Raw genomic sequence first — 18,645 nt, 5'->3', positions numbered from 1 at the left:
GGCCGCGAGGAGAGGAGGCGGCGGGAGCGCGGGGCGGAGGCGGCGCGGCCGGCCGCGGCTGCCGCTTTGTTGTGCGCGGCCCGGGCCGAGGAAGCAGAAGTGGGAGGAGGGGGGAGCTCTGCGTCCCGCTCCCTCCGCGGCTCATGGCGACGGCGCTCGGCACATCCGGGACCCTCCGGCCCTGGCGGCCGCGGCGCGGGCTGTTCGGGCCCCGGCCCCGGCCGCTGTGGTGACTCCTCCGCGTCTCGCCGTCGTCCCAGCCCAGCCCGCCCGCTCGCCGCCGCCACCACCGCCGCCGCCGCCTCCCCCGCCGCCGGGGACATGTCTAACCCCGGAGGCCGGAGGAACGGGCCCGTCAAGCTGCGCCTGACAGGTGAGCAGGGCGGGCGACTGCGGCGTCGCCCGTGGCCGGGCCGAGGGCCGGGGTCGCTCTCGGTGGTGCGTTGGAGGGGAATGCGGGCGTGGGAAGGCCTAGTTCGGGGAGGCATTGGAGAAGCACTTAAGCGGGCTCGGGAAATTCTTCAGAACGCCGAGTGGGGCCCGTGGGGCTCCCGTGGAGGGCGGGTTTGAGGTCCCGACGTCTTGTTTCCCCAGGTCACAGGCGCAGCGTCTGGGCTGCTGCCCAGGTGGGGTCGGGAAGGGGATTACCGAATCCGGTCGCTGGCTGCGGGCAGTAAACACTCCTTAAATATGGAGTGCTTACCGGGGGAGCGAGAGAATGTGTGTGTGTGTTCCCCGGTTGTTAACGTGAACCCCCACCTATGCCCGGGTGTGAAACCTTTACTCTCCAGCTGCCAGCCTCTGTGGCCAGCGCCACACACCTTCAACGCACGTCTCTGGGAGGGACCGAGACTGTGGTTGGCTTTTCCGGTGTGTCTGCCTGATCCCACGACTCCCGGCTCATTGTACCCTCTGTGTTTTGGAAGTTGTTTGATTGCAGGGTAGCGTGTTTGGGGTTGTTCCTTGTAGGCCGCAGGACTGGTGGCTCACGTCTGTAACTCCAGACCTGGTTTCGAAACGCTGGGCTTGGGATGCATCTCCAAGCCTGGGCTCATGCAAACTTCGACGCGAACTTTCTCCGGTTCTCGCCACGCTTCGCACCCTTTTCTAACCGGGGAAGAATGCTCCCAGGGATTTGCTAAAGAGGAGGCAAAGCTGTCGATGTTCCCGGGTGCGTCGAGTTGTTAACACGCTACAGGTGTAATTTGCTTACGCTGCCACTTCTGATCGTCTTCCGTGGCTACAGCACCCTCATTTTCAGGAAAAATTGTTTTTAGTTTGAAGAGTGTAATTGAAGCTACTGCCCCTATGCTAGTCTCGTCATTATCGGAAGTAAACTGTCCACATTTATTATATTCAGAGGGGTGATGAGAGAGCGCGCATTTCGCAGGGGCTTCGTATGCATTTGTGCCAGCGAAGAATAAACTCTAATTACATTTGCCCACACTAAACTTTTGAAATTTGTGTGGACGAATTTTGTAGTTGGGTGCTTGTGTGTTAAATGCCAGTCCATGGGCTGTGCTTTCTGGATAACTTGCAGTGGATTTGGTGTTTGAGAATTTAGCTTGAATGTCTGTTGGCTACAGCTTAAAAATACTTTACTTTTGGGGCTGGAGAGATGGCCCGGTGGTTAAGAGTGTATCCTGTTCTTGAAGAGGACCTGAGTTCTATTCCCAGCATCTCCACCCCAGTCCTTTGCTCACTACCACCTGTAACTCCCAAGGGATTTGATGCACCTGACCTCCCACAGGCATCTTCACTCACGTACACATACCACCCCTACCCCCATTAATTAAAAATATTCATATTGCTGACACTGAAAGTGTTCTTCCCCTTAGGGAAAATTAACTGTTTCTTAATGGAAAAGCTATATGTGGGGATGCTTTTCTTTCCATCTTTTTGTCTTTATCTGGGGGGAGTCAGTGGAACACAGTTATAAAGGATCTTTGTTGCTTTAGTTTATCTATTACTATCCTTATTAAGCAGGGCTGTGTCAATAATTATAGAAATAGTGAGTGTGCGTGTGCAAAACGGTCAGAAATAGGCTGTTATTGATTTCCTTCTAGGATATATACATGGGAGAGGAAAGAGGGATTTTGATTTTCTTTGGATAAAATGAGTTTTAGCTTTTCATTACGTGTGTGTCTGTCTGTCTGTCTGTCGGTCGGTCGGTGGGGGTATCATGACCGTGGAGCACATGTGGAGGTCATTCTCCTCCTACCTTGTGATTCCTGCCAATCAAATTTAGGTTGTCAGGCTTGAGAGAAACTGCCTTTGCCCCTTCAGCTGTCTCAGTGTTTTGAAGGCTACTGTGATTTAGGAGATCTTATATTTATCCATCATTTCTTTGCTGCATATGATATTTTCCAAAAATTCATGAGTGAAGTGTGTTAGGCTAATGTGATAACTACTACTCTACAGAAACCTCCCATGAGAGAGAAAAGATCACACTTAGTTTTTGAGCAAGAGGATACGTTAGACTAAATTTATAGAGTGATTTTGTATACTTAGCTTTTTCTGAAGAATTTTAAATACTCTGTCCTCTCCTCTTAATTGTAAAAACAGTTTGAACAGTTGAACTGCTCTCAATTTCTTAAAGCCATTGGGAATTTGCCTGTGAATAGTTTTCTCAAAGTCTGACAAATATTAAAAACATTGTTTTCCATTTGATTACATGTGGTAGAATCTCCTCTGTTTTGCGAGGAGCATTAATTTATATTTTTTCATTTTTGTTCATCACTTACAAATTAAATATTATAGATTTTAACAAATAGATCTCAAGAGCTGGATTCAATTAGCAGCTTTTTAGGACACAAACATAAAAGGGTTAGATGGAAAAGATTGTTTTGACTGACTGGATAAATGACAGGGCTGTGTTTGATGTACGTCCAGGAATTGGTCTGGAGCTGGTGCCCAACTTCTCAGTCCATCTTGAGAAGCCAAATAAAATATTTAACCTAGGCCTCTTTTTGTTTAAAAAAAAGTTGATTCTTTGTTAAGACCTTAAGAAATATTTGGCATACCTTTAGATTAAGTGTTTAACAGTTCATTTAGGTCTGGGTTCCCTAATAGAGGAAAAAACTCACTTTAAAAAAAAATCCCACAGTGAACTTTTATTTGGTTTATAATACACTTGGGTTGTAAGATGTTTTAAGATTACTGTTCTTTGCTCTAAGTTAAAGCCATTTAAAAATTTACATTTATGGAGTACCTTTGATTCCAAGGTACTTTATGAACTCTAGTTAATTATATCCTTAATGGAGAATTGCCCATTGCTGAAAGGGTGTTAACACTTCTTTCATAGCCAGTCTCTGCCTGTTTGTCTCTCAGACCCCGCTTTACGAAATTTCTGCCCACAGTGGATATTTTCCATAGACTGTTCCTAAAATCCATCCATTAGTTAACTGAGATATTGTTGCTGCTAAGAAGTGGGCCTAATTTAATCTCAAATTTGAGATTCCTTAGGCCGTTGATGAATATATGGAATGTTCTATCAAGTTACTTCTAGTTTTTATGACACATTGACAGTTGATCATTAAAATGGGCTGTCTCAGAACACTATCAGTTTCAGTTTGTATATGTAGAGTGGAGAATGGATTGATTATTTATTGTGTAGTTTGTAGTGTGACACATATCTAATACAGGCTTTCCTTATAACAATAAGAAACGGTTTGGCCAGCCCTGCAATGGTAATACACATTGGGAGGCAGAGGCAGAGGCAGACAAATCTCTGAGTGTGAGACCAGTCTGGTCTACAGAGTGAATTCAAGGACGGCCAGGGCTACACAGAGAAACTCTGTCTAGAAAAAGAAAGAAGAAGAAAAAAAAAAGAAATGGTTTGGTTTGAAAATGTTCTATATATTTTGTTATAGTTAAAAAATGTAAGTTCTTATACCCATATTGTTTTTGAAAATCAAAGGTTGGAAAAAGCAGTTTAGTGTAGTTTCTAATATTTTAAATTCTTAGGTATGGAGTAATAGATTACTTATCCAGAACCTTTATTTTAGACCTTTTTGTAAATACAGTGTTTTTGAATGCTGTTTCTTATTAATTTAAAAAATCCTTGACAGTAGAGATGTTAAGTTGGCCTATATGTAAGGAAAATTAATTTTAAAATCTCACTTTAAATATATTTGTATTTTAACGTTATTTCACTGTATGTATGCTTTATTTAATTTAAAACTTTAAGCTTCATTGTATCTTTTAGGTTTCTAAGCGTGAATGTGCGTTTGTATGTAATGACTTCTTGAGGGCTATTGCTATTTGAATGCAGCTAATTCAGTTTATTGGTTTCTGAGAAGGAAACCAAAATGTCATAGCTCCTTTTCTTAAATGCTCTCTTGTATGCTAATTTTCTTCAGACAGGTAGTAGTTTGGTTTTCTTGAGGAATGTGTGTTTAATCATGGTTTTTGCCTTTTTCATGTTGATTTATCTATTTTTATAATAATGTGTGCTGCCTAGTTTATGTCAACTCAACACAAGCTAGAGTTATCAGAGAGGAGGAAGCCTCAATTGAGAAAATGCTTCTGTACGATCTGGCTGTAGGCCAACCTGTAGGGCATTTTTCTTAATGATTAATGTTCGAGGGCCCAGCCTGTTGTGGGTGGTGCCACTCCTGGGCTGGTAGGTGGTCCTGGGTTCTACAGGAAAGCATGCTGAGGAAACCATGAGGAGCAAGCCAGTGAGCAGCTCCTCTCCATGGCCTTTGCAACAGCTCCTGCCCTTAGGTTTCTGTCTTGTTGGAGTTCCTGGCCTGCTTGAGTTCCTGTCCTGACTTCCTTCTATGGTGCACTATACTGGTGTGGAAATGTAAGCCAAATAAATCCTTCTCTTCTCAGCTTGCTTTTGGTCATGGTGTTTTATCATAGCCAGAGTAACCCTGATTAAGACAACATAACATTATTTAGCATGTAACTTAGCACATTTAGCATATAACTCAATTTTTTTCCTTTGTCTTTTGAGCTGTTATTTGTGTAATGGCTCTACCACACTTGGCTTATAGTTTTCTTTTTAGACAGATTATGTAGTTTACTGGTTTCAAGCTCATTGTGTATTTGAGGATGACCTTGAAATTCAGATCTTTTGCCTCCATTTCCCTACTCCTGGGATCACAGTGTGTGATGCCATTCCTGGAATAATTCAATTTTCAAGGTAAAGCAAAGGATCAAGCAATTTTTTTAATTAATTAATTTACTTTGTATGGATTGAACCTAGCGCCTTGTACATGCCAAGGAAGCACTCTACCATTGAGCTATGCCTGGCTTTAATATGTCTTATTCTTTTAAAATAGATCATATTTAACAGAACGTAAAGTCTGTTTATGATTCATTATAATTTTGAATGTCAGTAACTATATTGTAATGTGTAGGGTTAAAAATGACATGGCCTGTAGAGAGAACTGTTTGTCCCTGGATAAATTATGATGGATTGTTTACTTTGTTCTTGTATTTTTTTCCATTGACCCTCATTTTTGGCCACTGTTATTTTCATATTTAAAAATGCTAATACCAGTAGGCCTAGTGGTGAATACCTTTAATCACAGCACTTGGGGAGGCACAGACAGGTGGGTCTCTTGAGTTTGAAGTGTGCCTGGTCTATATAGTGAGTTTCAGGCCAGACAGGACTATACATTGAGACTTTATTAAGAAAAAAAAAGCTGAATCCTTGAAATATACTATTCTAATCAGCATTTTAAAATATTTATTTTGTTTGTTGTGTTTTGCCTGAATGTATGTGTGTTTATGGTGCCCTCTGAGGTCAGAAGAGAACATCAGATTTATTGGAACTGGGTTAGAGATCATTGTGAATAACCATGTTGGTGCTTGAAACCAATTCTGGGCCCTTTACAAGATCAACAAATGCTCTTAACAGCCGAGCCATCTCTCCAGCCTCATAATCATCTTTTTTTGTTTTGTTTGTGGGACAGAAGAGTCTTTCTCTGGAGATCATACTGACCTTGAATTTGTAGTGATTCTCTTGCTTTTTTTTTTTTTTACCTCTTCTGTTCTGGATTATAGGTGTCTGACGCTAATCCACAGAGGAACTGCTTCCTGGCTCATGCTCAGCTAGCTTGCTTTTTTCTTTTTCTTCCTTTCTTTTTCTCTTCTTTCCCTCCATCCCTCCCTCCCTCCCTCCCTTCCTTCCCCCCTCCTTTCTTCCTTTACTATTTTATATGTATGATTGTGTGTGCATGACACAGAGAGACTATGTATTATATTTATATCAGAAGAGGGCACCAGACCTCATTACAGATGGTTGTGAGCCACCATGTGGTTGCTGGGAATTGAACTCAGGACCTCTGGAATAGCAGGCAATGCTCTTTAACCGCTGAGCCATCTCTCCAGCCCTAGCTCAGGTTTCTTATTAACTAACTCTTACATCTTAAATTAACCCATTTCTAGTAATTTGTGTATCACCACAAGGCTGTGGTTTACTGGGGAAGGTTCTATTCTGGCGTCTTTCTGCTTTGGCAGCTACATGGCGTCTCTCTGATTCTGCCTACTCTCTCTCTCTGTCTCTTCCAGCCTGACTATATTCTGCTCTGCAATAGGCCAAAGCAACTTTATTCATTAGCCAATAAAAGCAACACATACACAGAAGGTTGTTCCACATCATTTCCCCTTTTCTGTCCAAATAAAAAGGAAGGTTTTAACTTTAACTTAGTAAAATTACACGTAGGAAAACAGGTTCAAAACAAGAATTACAGTTACAATATTTAGTCTATTTGTATCTGGCAAAATTAAGGAAAATACTCTATCATCTATTTTTATCATTGTGACTAAAGTTTCTTATCTAATATATCTCATCATAACTAAGGAAAATTATAACTGTCTTCAACTCTTCAAAGACCCCAGAAAAATATAATATTACCTAAGTAATCAGAAAGTGTATTGTAAGGAATTTCCAAAGGTCTGGAATTGACAGACACATCTTGCTGCTTGGACAGTCATCCAAAGTTTTTTTTTTTTTTAAATATTTATTTATTTATTTATTTATTTATTTATTTATTTATTTATTTATTATGTATACAATATTCTGTCTGTATGTATGCCTGCAGGCCAGAAGAGGGCACCAGACCCCATTACAGATGGTTGTGAGCCACCATGTGGTTGCTGGGAATTGAACTCAGGACCTTTGGAAGAGCAGGCTATGCTCTTAACCACTGAGCCATCTCTCCAGCCCCAATCCATCCAAAGTTTTTCTGTTGAGGCATCCATCTTCAGCCTACAGTCCCATAGTATCCGGCAGACTTTTCCGTGAAGCAGGAAATTTGAAAGGCTGTTTTGCCTATCTTGGCAGTTTGTCAGTCACTTTCTTCTGTGTCCTGCAGAATGTCAGTTTCTCCTGTGAAGCAGGAACCCTAAAGGACCATCCCGTGTTTTGGAATGTTCAGTAGTCACTTTTCTGTGGGTCCTGTATGTCTAGTTCATACAGCATACCATCAAGCAGTCCAGGCAAGAGCAGTTCTTGCCCAAATGGCTAGCCTTGTCACATTAAGGCAAATTCCATAGCGAGTTTCTTCAATGCTCATTAACTTCTCTGAAGTAATTGGTGCTGCCAGAAGCAAACATGTCTCACAGTTGAGAAAAGTCTTAAGTTCTTAAAAGATTTTAAATGCCATATTCCATAGGTCTTTGAAGTGTTGAAGATTATCTACCTAACTGAAATATATCTCTGTACATCTAGGAAACCTAACATGTCTACAAGTTTGGGTGTTATAAATGACTTCCTATTAATCTGTAATTTTTAATTATACATTTTAAAATGAGCTGCTTAAACATTAATGCCTTAAACAAGAACAGTAGTACATATAACAAAATTGACCTTAAATTTGTATCAATAGACCAAGGTCTGTATCAATGCAAAGTATTAATTACTATATCATATCTCCCTTTTATTAAAAAAAAAGAGATTGGCTGTGACTGTTAACAATTTCTACCCAACCCTTTTTAAATGAATACAAACATTTATAAACAATCATTTTGAGAATTTGGGTGTAGTTTTTTCCAAACTGCTTCCTGCTTTTTGTTGGATGAAGAATTTTTAGGGTTCATGGAGAACTTTCAGGGGGGGGTCTTGTTCCTTCAAACCCCATTAGCCTGGAAGGAATCCACAGGTTCTCATCTTCTCTGGAAATAAAAGCAGAACCTCTTTTCCAAAGCAACATATCCTTAGACCCAAATTTTGAAGTCAAGACACCTTTATGTGGGTTTAACTTAGCAGCCCCCAGAATCAAATTTCTCTCTGCAGTCAAAAAAATTCAAAGAAAGTACAATAATATGCATTATCCAAACTCTCTGTATTTTCCATCTTTACATGGCTTAGTTTTCTTTGTTCCTTTAATTTATGACTGTACTCTTTTATATTACTTTTACTGTCTCTTTAAAGACTTTACTTTTTATAACTGTCTATATTCTTTTTCCTCTCTCTTTCAAGCCCACATTTTTAAACACACTATGTCTCATTTAGAGGTCTTTTATGTCTGAATCTGTCCTATTGTGTATCTGAAATCCTTTTTTTCTGACAAGGAGCATTTTAAAATGATAAGCAGTGTGGTTGCAGCAGTACTGGCTCCACCTCTCTTGGCCTTTCAATATGGTGGAGGTACATTTACCACCAGCTCTGGGATTGCTGGGTGGGAGCCATGCTTTCCACCTCACCTCCGGGAAGCATAGTGCAGCACAATACACCCTTTTTGTCTGAGTAAAAGCTAAATCTGCCATGCAGCATGCCGCATGGTCTGGATATGTCTCCATGTATAGTAGTGGGAATCTGCCATGCTTTTCTGCCTGTGCATGCCTAGCAGACCTGATCCAGTGGCATACCCTGGCAGGGGTGCTGAGCAGCAGGCATGCTCTCAGCTTCTTTTCTCCTAACCCTGAGCTGGCATACAGTCACCTGGATCTGAAGTGTGTGGCTGGCCACGTGGGTTAGTCCCAAACGTATGGGCTCCATTTGTAGGAGGAGACTGCTGTCTGATTTCCCAGCTGCCTGGACCCAAATAATCACACAGAAACTATATTAATTACAACACTGTTTGACCTATTAGCTCAGGCTTCTTGTTAACTAACTCTTACATTTTAATTTAACCCATTTCTATTGATCTGTTTATTGCCACGAGACTGTGGTTTACAGGGTAAGGTTCTGTTCTGGCGTCTTTCTCCTTTGGCAGCTACGTGGCGTCTCTCTGACTCTGCCTACTCTATATATGTCTCTTTCAGCTTGGCTATATTCTGTTCTGCCATAGGCCAAAGCAACTTTATTCATTAGCCAATAAAAACAACACATATACAGAAGGACATTCTACATCAATTCTTGAGCATGAGGCCTCCCCTGATTGATGTATCTAGTATTCACTCCATTGGAGAAAACTGATTTCCTATCTCCTAGATTCTTGTAAGTAGCTTTTTGGCCAGGTGTAGGACTTTGTGCCCTCTTCTTTCTCTGTGCTTAGATTTTTGTCTTCATATGTCTGTACATGCTGCTATGGTCTCTGTGAGTTCATCCATGCACCAGTTATTTCCCTGGAGTCATCCACCTACCTGTGTCTTACACTTTTTCCATCTCCTATACTCAGATGACCCCTGAATCTTGAGGTGAGGTAAGTGTTTGATAGACATCTCCTTGAGGACTGAGTGCTCCAGTCTTCCTCTCTGCACATTGTCCAGTTGTGGGTCTCTGTGTTAATTATCTCCTGCAAGAAGCTGTTTCTCTGAGTAGGGTTCAGTGATGCAGTGATGGATGTGTTTAGCCTTATGTCATTAGGAATCATTTTACATTTTTTTTTGTTGTGTAGATTAGCATAGCAGATTAATAGTAGTAGGTTTTTTTCTACCAGTAGATGGAGCTCTTTCTGCACAGGTACATAGCTGTCAAGCTGAAGACCTGTAAACCAAAGTCAAAATGAGAGTCGCTGGAATAAATGGGATTGAAGGGTTAGATACTGAGAAAGGCAACTCCACCTTTCAGTGAAACTCTACACATAAATTAGTTTATGAATATAAGTTTAAATGCTGTATGCTGTAAAGACGAGACAGAACTTCATTAAATTAAGACTGCTAACATTAGTTAATTCTACTTGTATTTTTGTGTAAGATCATAGGACCAGACTGATAACTTTCTTACAGAAAGAAATTTTCTAAAGAAAAAAGTTGATTCTTTTGAGAGAGGATGAAAAAATATTTTAAACTTCTGAAAAAAGTCATGAGACATTGGAGATATTCAGAAATACCATAGCTAACAATACTTGATACATGGTAGGTACATCAGTAACACATAGTTGTGAATTAAAGATGGGTGGAATTGAAAAGGTTGTTTAAGACCTCATTGGAAACAAAAGATTTCTTTCTATGATGTTATTTTTGTATTAACTAATATCTCATTAATTTTGACATCATTAAACTGTGAAAGTATAGGAGTGAAGAGGTTTTTTTTTTTTTTTGCTAATTTTTGACTTGATAGAACTCCTAACATCTTTATAATTGTGTATGCTTGCATGTGTGTAGGTCAGAGAATGACATTTAGTAGTCAGTTTTCTCTCTTTATCATCTGATGAGTCCTGAGGATTGAATTTAGGTCCTTAGACTTGGTGGGCAGAGCCTTTACCTACTGAGCTGTCTGACTGGTCAAACTCTGTTACCACACTGTAAATTTTGCTCTATAGTGAAATAAAGGTCTAGTTGGTATTCACTGAAAACAAATTTATGGAGTATTACTGTCAGTAATAGAAAGATAATATGTATTTCAGAGTTTTGTTAACTGAATGAGTAAAAGTTTTTTTTAAAACGATGTATGACAAACATACTGAAAAGGTCTGAGCCCCAGGATCAAGAGCACTGACTACTTTTCCAGAGGACTTGAGTTCAGTTCCAAGCGCCCACATGGCACAACCATCTGTAACTCCAGTTCAGGGAATCTAACACCCTCCGCTAACCTCAAGAGTACCAGACATGCACGTGGTACACACATATACATGCAGGCAAAACTCTCATGTACATAAAAACAAATCTTAAAAGTCTGAGCCAGTACGTGTAAACACACTTGTAATCCCGGGTACTGAGGTTGTGGCTATAGGATCTTGCATTCAGAACCAGCCTATGCAACAAGTGAGACAAAAAGATGGTGGCTGGGTAAAAGCACAAGCAGCACAGTCCCTTGGAACCCCTGTAAAAAACTGACATCTCTGTAATCCCAGCACTCCTATAGGAAATAGAAGGAAGAGAAAGAATCTCTTGGAAATTTGTGGACCAGTTAGCCTCACGTATAAAGTAGCAAACAAAAAAACAACAATGCTGGGTGGTGGTGGTGCACGCCTTTAATTCCAGCATTTGGGAGACAGGCAGGCGGATCTCTGTGAGTTTGAGGCCAGCTTGATATACAGAGTAAGTTCCAGCCAGGACAGGCAGAGAAACCCTATCTCAGAAAACCAAAAGAAAAGTAAAGTTGGTCATTTTCAGGGGTAAAGTAATGATATCTTAGTTCCAAAGAAAGTAAATTTAATAATTTGCTCTGCTTAGTAGTTGATGATCCTATTAATAAATGGCAGACTTGTTTTGATTTTTAAAAGGCTCAAGGATTACATTAAGGGTAAAATAGATAACCATGTTTAGAAGGATTATAATACAAGGCTCTGGATAGCTAACTGTTCAGTGGCTAGGGTGAGAATATTTGTCCCCTCTCCTCTTTAGGAGAATCATGGTGCAGAGAAACAGTCTGTAGAGGCTGTAGGCCAACTGTGTTGATGCACCAAAATGTATATGGCCTCTCCCCCCATCATTTTAAATTATGTATCTGTGTGTGGGTATGCACATGTCAGCACGTGGCCAGAGGCATCGCATCCCTGTAGAGCCATAGGTTGTTGTGAGCTGCTTGACATGGGTACTGGGTACTGAACTCAGATCCTCTACAAGAGCAGTCAGTACACATAACCTCTGAGCCATCTCTTTAGTCCCTAACAGATTTTTCAAATCTTTTAATAATGTATAACAACTAATTTCTGTGTGGAAAAATTACCCTGTTGCTAGCAAAACAAATTCTTCTTCCCTTCATTATTTGGAACAAAAGAAGGAAAACAAAAGCTCTGAATGATTTATATAATATGAAGCAAAACAAAGTATTTGGAAAAATTATATTTGCTGTATAAAAGGTTTTTAGTATTTCTCTATAAAAAGTAACTCTCAAACTTGTGCCCCCCAATAATTTTATTATCTAATGACTTTTGTCAGTCAGGAACTTAGGAAGAGACTCCATTGAGCCATATTGGCTTGGTGTTGTCATGTATTTATTCAGATGACTGCTGGAACTGGAATAGCTGAGGGCCGGTCAGGCATTTCTTTCTTTGCAGATCATGTCCAAGCTTCCATATGATCTCTCTTTGAAGAGAGGTCATACTGCCAGGTAGTTTCAGGGCAGTTCCATTGCTAACAAGGGGCTTGGAGGTACCTCCAAGGAATTGTCCAGGGAACAATGTGAAAGTTATATTTTCTCACCCAACCTGAAAAGGTCTTGCTATAATCTCTTGTCATACACAAGGAAGTTACAAGCTTTTCTAAATTCATGGGAGAGGAAATACGGACTTCCCTGACTCTAGATAGAAGAAATGTGAATTTGCAGTCATTTTAACAGTTGTGGGCTGGAGAGATGACTCAGCTGTTAAGAACACTGATTACTTTTCTGGAGGACCTGAGTTCAATTCCCAGCACCCACATGGCAGCTCACAACTGTCTGTAACTCCAGTTCCAGGGGATCTGATACCCCACACAGGCAAGCCTGCAGGCAAAACACCACTAAACAGTAAATAAAAATAATTATTTTTTAATAAATCCTTTTTAAAAAGATTTATTTATTAAGCATATAATGTACTGCTGACAAGGAAGGCACCAGGTCTCATTACATTACAGATGGCTGTGAGCCACCAGGTGGTTGCTGGGAATTGAACTCGGAACCTCTGGAAGAGCAGCTAGTGCTCTTACCCTCTGAGCCATCTCTCCAGCCCCCAAATAAATTATTTTTTAAAAAAGGTTTTTGTATGTAGTGGTAGTGGCAGGAGCTGCTACTACTTTTTGGGGGTTTTAGGTGGTACTGTATTTATCTTTAAATATTTATTCTTAGGTATGTGAGTATTTTGCCAGCATTTATGTATGTGTACCACGTGTATACTCGTGGAAGTTAGAAGAGGATATTGGATCCCTTGGAATTAGATATGAGCCACCATGTATGTGCTGGGAATTGAGCCTGTGTACTCTGCAACAAGTGCTGTTGACCACTGAGTCATCTCTTCAGCGCCTATATATGTTTTTTGTATACTAATCTTAACAGATTCCATTTTTCCAGCCCCCCCCCCCCCATTTTTTGTGACAGAGTTTCTTTGTTGTGCCTTTGCTATTATGGAGCTTGCTCTGTAGACTGAACTAGCCTCGAACTCAGATCCAACTACCTCTGCCTCCAGAGTGCTGAGATTAAGGCGTGGGTCAACATGCCTGGTTCATTTTTCAACTTTTATTGTTTGTGTTCTACCTCTGAAGTGTCCAGGCATTTTACTAGATCACCTAATGTCAACGGTCTCAAGAATTATTATAATTTGTTATTGAGTATAAAAAACCAAGGTTATTTGGTAAAGGACTAAAAGATACACAATGGAAAAAGAAACAGATTAGTAAGAAGACAGACACTATCTGAGTGGAACAACTTATGTAATGTGAAATTCTTTAGTTCTCTATTGATTTTTTTTTTTTTTTTTTTTTTTTTTGGTTTTTNCTCTGTAGACCAGGCTGGTCTCGAACTCACAGAGATCCGCCTGCCTCTGCCTCCCGAGTGCTGGGATTAAAGGCGTGCGCCACCATCGCCTGGCTTCTATTGATTTTTATACTGAAAAATACTATACTTCAGGGTTAAGAATCAAAGAATGGAGCCAGGCAGTGGTGGCACATGCCTTTGATCCCAGCACTCAGGAGGCAGAGGCAGGTGAATTTCCAAGTTTGAGGGCATCCTGGTCTGCAGATCAAATCCTAGGATAGTCAGGGCTACAGAGAAACCATATCTCAAAAAATAAAAAGAATCAAAGAATGTAACTGGAGAGGTGGCTCAGGGAATAAGCACTGGCTGCTCTTCCAGAGGCCCTGGGCTTTATTTCGAGTACCTGTGCAGTTACTCACAATTGTCTATATTGGTTCTGCGCATCTTTGGGCACCAGGCACGCATATGGTACACAGATATGCATGCATGCATGCAAAAACACCCATACACGTACAATTAGTAATAATAAAGGTATCAAAGAATGTTAGTGCTCCCCTAGAGTGCATTGTTTTTCTTCAACCATGCCACAAAACATTTCTACAGAGCAGCTTCATAAATTAGTAGCAAAAAGGGTTTTATTATTTTAAAAATGAACTGGATAGCCTGGAGAGGTGGTTCAGTGGTTATGAGCACCAGATGCTCTTCCAGACCACCTAGATTCAATTCCTAGAACCCACATGGCAGCCCACAGCATCTAGTCCCAGGGATCTGACACCCTCTGTAGGCACTGCATGTACGTACATTTGGGCAAGGCACCCATAGTTAATTAACTAATTAATTAAAAATGAACTTGAAATTGTGAAAATTTTAAACTAACAGAAAAATTATAATAGAAGTTCTATATTTCCTAAACTCATTTTCCCCATTTGTCAACTATTTTACTACAGTATTGCGTATTTGTTAAAATTGATGAAGCAATATTGATACAGTATTAATTGAAATCTGAAATCCATGCTTTATTCAGATTGTAGATGGTGCAAAGGAAGACAGCAAGTTGGTGTAGAATCCAGCCAGTTCATGTCATGGGTCTCTAGAGAGAGGAGGCAGAGGCACCAACCCATCTTTGAGGGTGTTGGTGAGAGGAAGTCTTGCAAAGGTTCTTTACTTTCTCTTGGTTAGGCAGGTTATTCTCTCACCCTGCACGAAGTTTAAGTCTTATTTTGTGGGGAAAGTAACCCAGCTGGCTCCAGACTCAGGGATACATTGATTACACTGTGGGAGAAGAAAAATGCTTTTCCGAAAATGAAGTCCCTGAGTACAGCTTAAATGATAAATCTCCAGCCCCCTCAACCACTGTTCAGCTTCCAGAACAGTAGCAACTAATTACGTGTTTTATACTTTATGAACAAGGCTTTTCTGTCAAAATTGGACAGCCCCAGAGAAAACACTTGTGAATTTTGGATTCTTCCAATGAAATGGCCGTGTTACTGTGCCAGACACTGTGTAAAGAAAGCCGTCAGCTTCCAAGTTGGGGGAGGAAGAGCCTTTCTGTCCATTCACTTTCAATAAGAATTAGAAGAATTAGAATTTATGACAAGAGCACGCAAGAAGATGGGAGGAGGGATGCCTTCAGAGTTCCTAAGGAAGATGGTTTCTAGCTCAAAACCAAGTGATACCCACAGTCAAATGGGAAGGCTGAATAAGGGCATTTTGGAACAGTCAGGTCTCAGAAAAAATTCTTTCTATCCCTGCTACTGAAAGGCTATGTCCAATGCAGGATCATAATATTGAAAGACGAGTGGAAGGATGGCTGTAATCCCACGTGCAGAGGAAGAAGCAGAGAGAAACACAGCAAAGTCCTAGGATAATATGCTAGAGAGTGGGACACTAGATCTCTGTGCAGTCTTGGGCTTTTTTTTTTTTTTTGGTAGAGGGTCTACAATAGAATTATTTATAAATGACCAAGACCCAAACTTGTGAAATGCACTATGGAAATATTTATGCAAATATTCAGAAATGACCAGTGTAAATTATTTAGTGTTAGACAGTTATATGAATCTCAGAAAGAATATTTTTAAAAATTGTGAATTTTTAGTCGGTGTGATCATTCATGCCTTTAATCTCAGGATTCTGTGAGTTCAGGCCAGCCTGGTCTACATATTAAGCTCCGTGAAGCCAGAATTGCATAGATGTTATCAAAAGTGAATTTTTATTTTATTTTTTTGCAGTATTGGATTGAAGCCAGGGCCTTTTGACTACTAGGCAAGCACTGTACTATGAGGTAAACCACTACCCCAGAATAAAAATATTTTAAAATTATTTTACATTTCTTTGCATGTGAGTGAAAGTCAGGATGACTTGGGGGCATTGGTTCTCCTTCCCAATGTGAGTCCCAGGATCAAACTCAGGTTGTCAGCCTTGCTACAAGGTCCCTTCACCCACTGACTCAGCCATCTTGCTTGCCTGGAGAAAAGTAGTTTTGGAGCCTGTCCTGGAACTCACTCTGTAGACCAGGCTGGTCTCAAACTCACAGAGATCCGCCTGCCTCTGCCTCCTGAGTACTGGGATTAAAGGCAAGCTCCCTCTCTTACACATACATACTGTTTTTGGGTTTGCTAAAAATGTGTTCCAAGAACACTTTGGGGTTGTTTTATCTACTGGGTTGAATATTTTTTTTCTAAATTGTAAACTTGTTCTGTCTTAATAATATATTTACTTTCAGGATCTTGCAGTCTTATCACTTGTTTTTGAGTAGTTTTTAGCTCCAGACCTCATTAATATAGATTGGATACATAACTACAAACACATAAATTTTAATTTTAGAGATAAAAGGTTTTTTTTGATGACCCGACCTTCTGAATAATTATTAACGCTTAAATGTTGTTTTTGTTTCTCTTGGGTGAAAACTTTGGGAACAGTGACTTATTTTATGTGATTTGTACCAATTTTATAAAGGTAATTCAATGCTTTATATTACATAGTGAAACCTGAGTTTGAGAGCTGGGCATGATGACACCTGCTTTTAATCCCATTGCTTGTAAGGTAGATACAGGAGCACCAGGAGATCAATCATATTCAGTTGTATAGTGAGTTTGAGGCCAGGTTAGGATGAAATCTTGTCTAAAAAACAAACAAACTCACACCAACCAGGCAAAAACCCTTCACAAATCTGAGTTTGATTCCATTCAGATGAATAGTTATCCCTTACTGTCTGTGGGAAACTGGTTGCAAGAACCTTCGCATGTATGAAGATTTATGGGTGCTTAAGCCCTTTATATAAAATTTTGTATTATGTAATATTTACATATAATCTACATATATCTTCTCATATATTATAAACCATCCATACATAGTACCTAATACAAGGTAAATGAATCAAATAATTAAATATTGGATTGCTTGATATAAATGAATTAAATAGTTGGATTGATTATAAGGGAATTGAGTTGATTGATAATAAGGGGGAAAAGTCTACATGTTCAATATATAGAGTATTTTCCCCTTGAGTCATTTCTTTTCTGTGGTTTAGTCCATAAGTACAGAATTTGTTGAGATGGAAACTATTTTTTGTTTTGTTTTGTTTTGGTTTGGTTTTTGTTTTTTCGAGACAGGGTTTCTTTGTGTAGCTTTGGAGCCTGTCTTGGGACTTGCTCTGTAGACTGGCCTCAAACTCACAGAGCTCCACCTGCCTCTGCCTCCTGAGAGCTGGAATTAAAGTTGTGTACTACCACCACCTGGCAGAATATATAATTTATTTTTATTTTATTTGCATTGGTGTTTTACTACATGTATATCTGTGTCTTGAAGTTACAGAGAGTTGTAAGCTTCCATGTGGGTGCTAGGACTTGAACCCAGATCCTCTGGAAGATCAGTCAGTGCTCTTAACCACATCTCTCCATCCCCTGCTTTTTGTTTGTTTTTTTTTTATAATATTTATTTATTTATTATGTATACAATATTCTGTCTACATGTATGCCTGCAGGCCAGAAGAGGACACTAGACCTCATTGCAGATGACTGTGAGCCACCATGTGGTTGCTGGGAATTGAACTCAGGACCTTTGGAAGAGCAGGCTATGCTCTTAACCTCTGAGCCATCTCTCCAACCCCCTGTTTTTGTTTTTTGAGACAAGGTTTCTCTGTGCAGCCTTGGCTATCCTAGAACTTGCTTGCCAAACTCAAAGAGATATGCCTGCCTCTGCTTCCCGGGTGCTGGGATTAAAGGTGTGTGCTGCTGTTGCTGCCACCGCTACTATCACTACTGCCACCGCCACCACCACCCAGCTTATATTTTCTTTTTAAAAACAGCTTATGGCTTAGAAATATGCTCTAGTAGGGAAACTACTGAATTTAAAAGTTAAATTTTTATTTATCTGCAATCAAGGAACTTGTGGGCCCATGTCCCTCCTTTTCTGTACTTGAAAGTATTTCGCTTTGTTATTCAATAAGTTGTTTGGGGAGAGTGTTATTTATCTTGAAGCATGGAGATCTCAAGATTTGAATCTTGCTCTGTTAGTGTGATTGATTTAAAATGACTTCAGAAGAACATGCTACCCAGTTTTTGTTTTCTGTATATAATCAAAAGGCTTTATAAAGAATTGAATAAGCTAAATATATATGTATATGTGAGGCTAGTTTAGTTTGTGGCAAAGATTATACAATGAAAAAGTTAACTTCTTTCTGTCCCCCTCTTTTCTTTTTCATGTTGTGGTGTACAGGTGTGTATGTATATTTGCATATATGTGGGCACACCTATATGCACATTTATATTCACACACATGCAGGGTGCTCCTGCATGTGGAGACTCAAGGTTCATGTTGGGATCAACAGCCATCATTCCTTGACTACTCTACTTTATCAGTGGAGGCAGGGTCTCTCAGTCAACCCAGAGCTTGCTGATGTGTTTAGTTTC

At 40.1% G+C, this 18,645-nt stretch overlaps 1 protein-coding gene across 1 annotated transcript in view; it reads left to right on the top strand.

Annotated features, from left to right (window-relative positions):
• The first annotated feature begins 239 nt into the window (after positions 1-239).
• Smurf2 (SMAD specific E3 ubiquitin protein ligase 2) overlaps positions 240-18,645 on the top strand; it is a 95,411-nt gene continuing 77,005 nt past the window's right edge. The window contains exon 1 of the mRNA XM_050164257.1: positions 240-373. Coding sequence (XP_050020214.1) covers positions 322-373 — 52 coding nt within the window. The 5' untranslated portion in view covers positions 240-321. The remainder of the gene's footprint in view (positions 374-18,645) is intronic.

This window comes from Alexandromys fortis, unplaced genomic scaffold (assembly GCF_014885135.2).
Source record: "Alexandromys fortis isolate MF-2015 unplaced genomic scaffold, M_Fortis_MF-2015_v1.1 scaffold_156, whole genome shotgun sequence".
Classification (NCBI taxonomy): Eukaryota; Metazoa; Chordata; class Mammalia; order Rodentia; family Cricetidae; genus Alexandromys; species Alexandromys fortis.
This window is presented reverse-complemented; position numbering and strand designations above follow the sequence as displayed.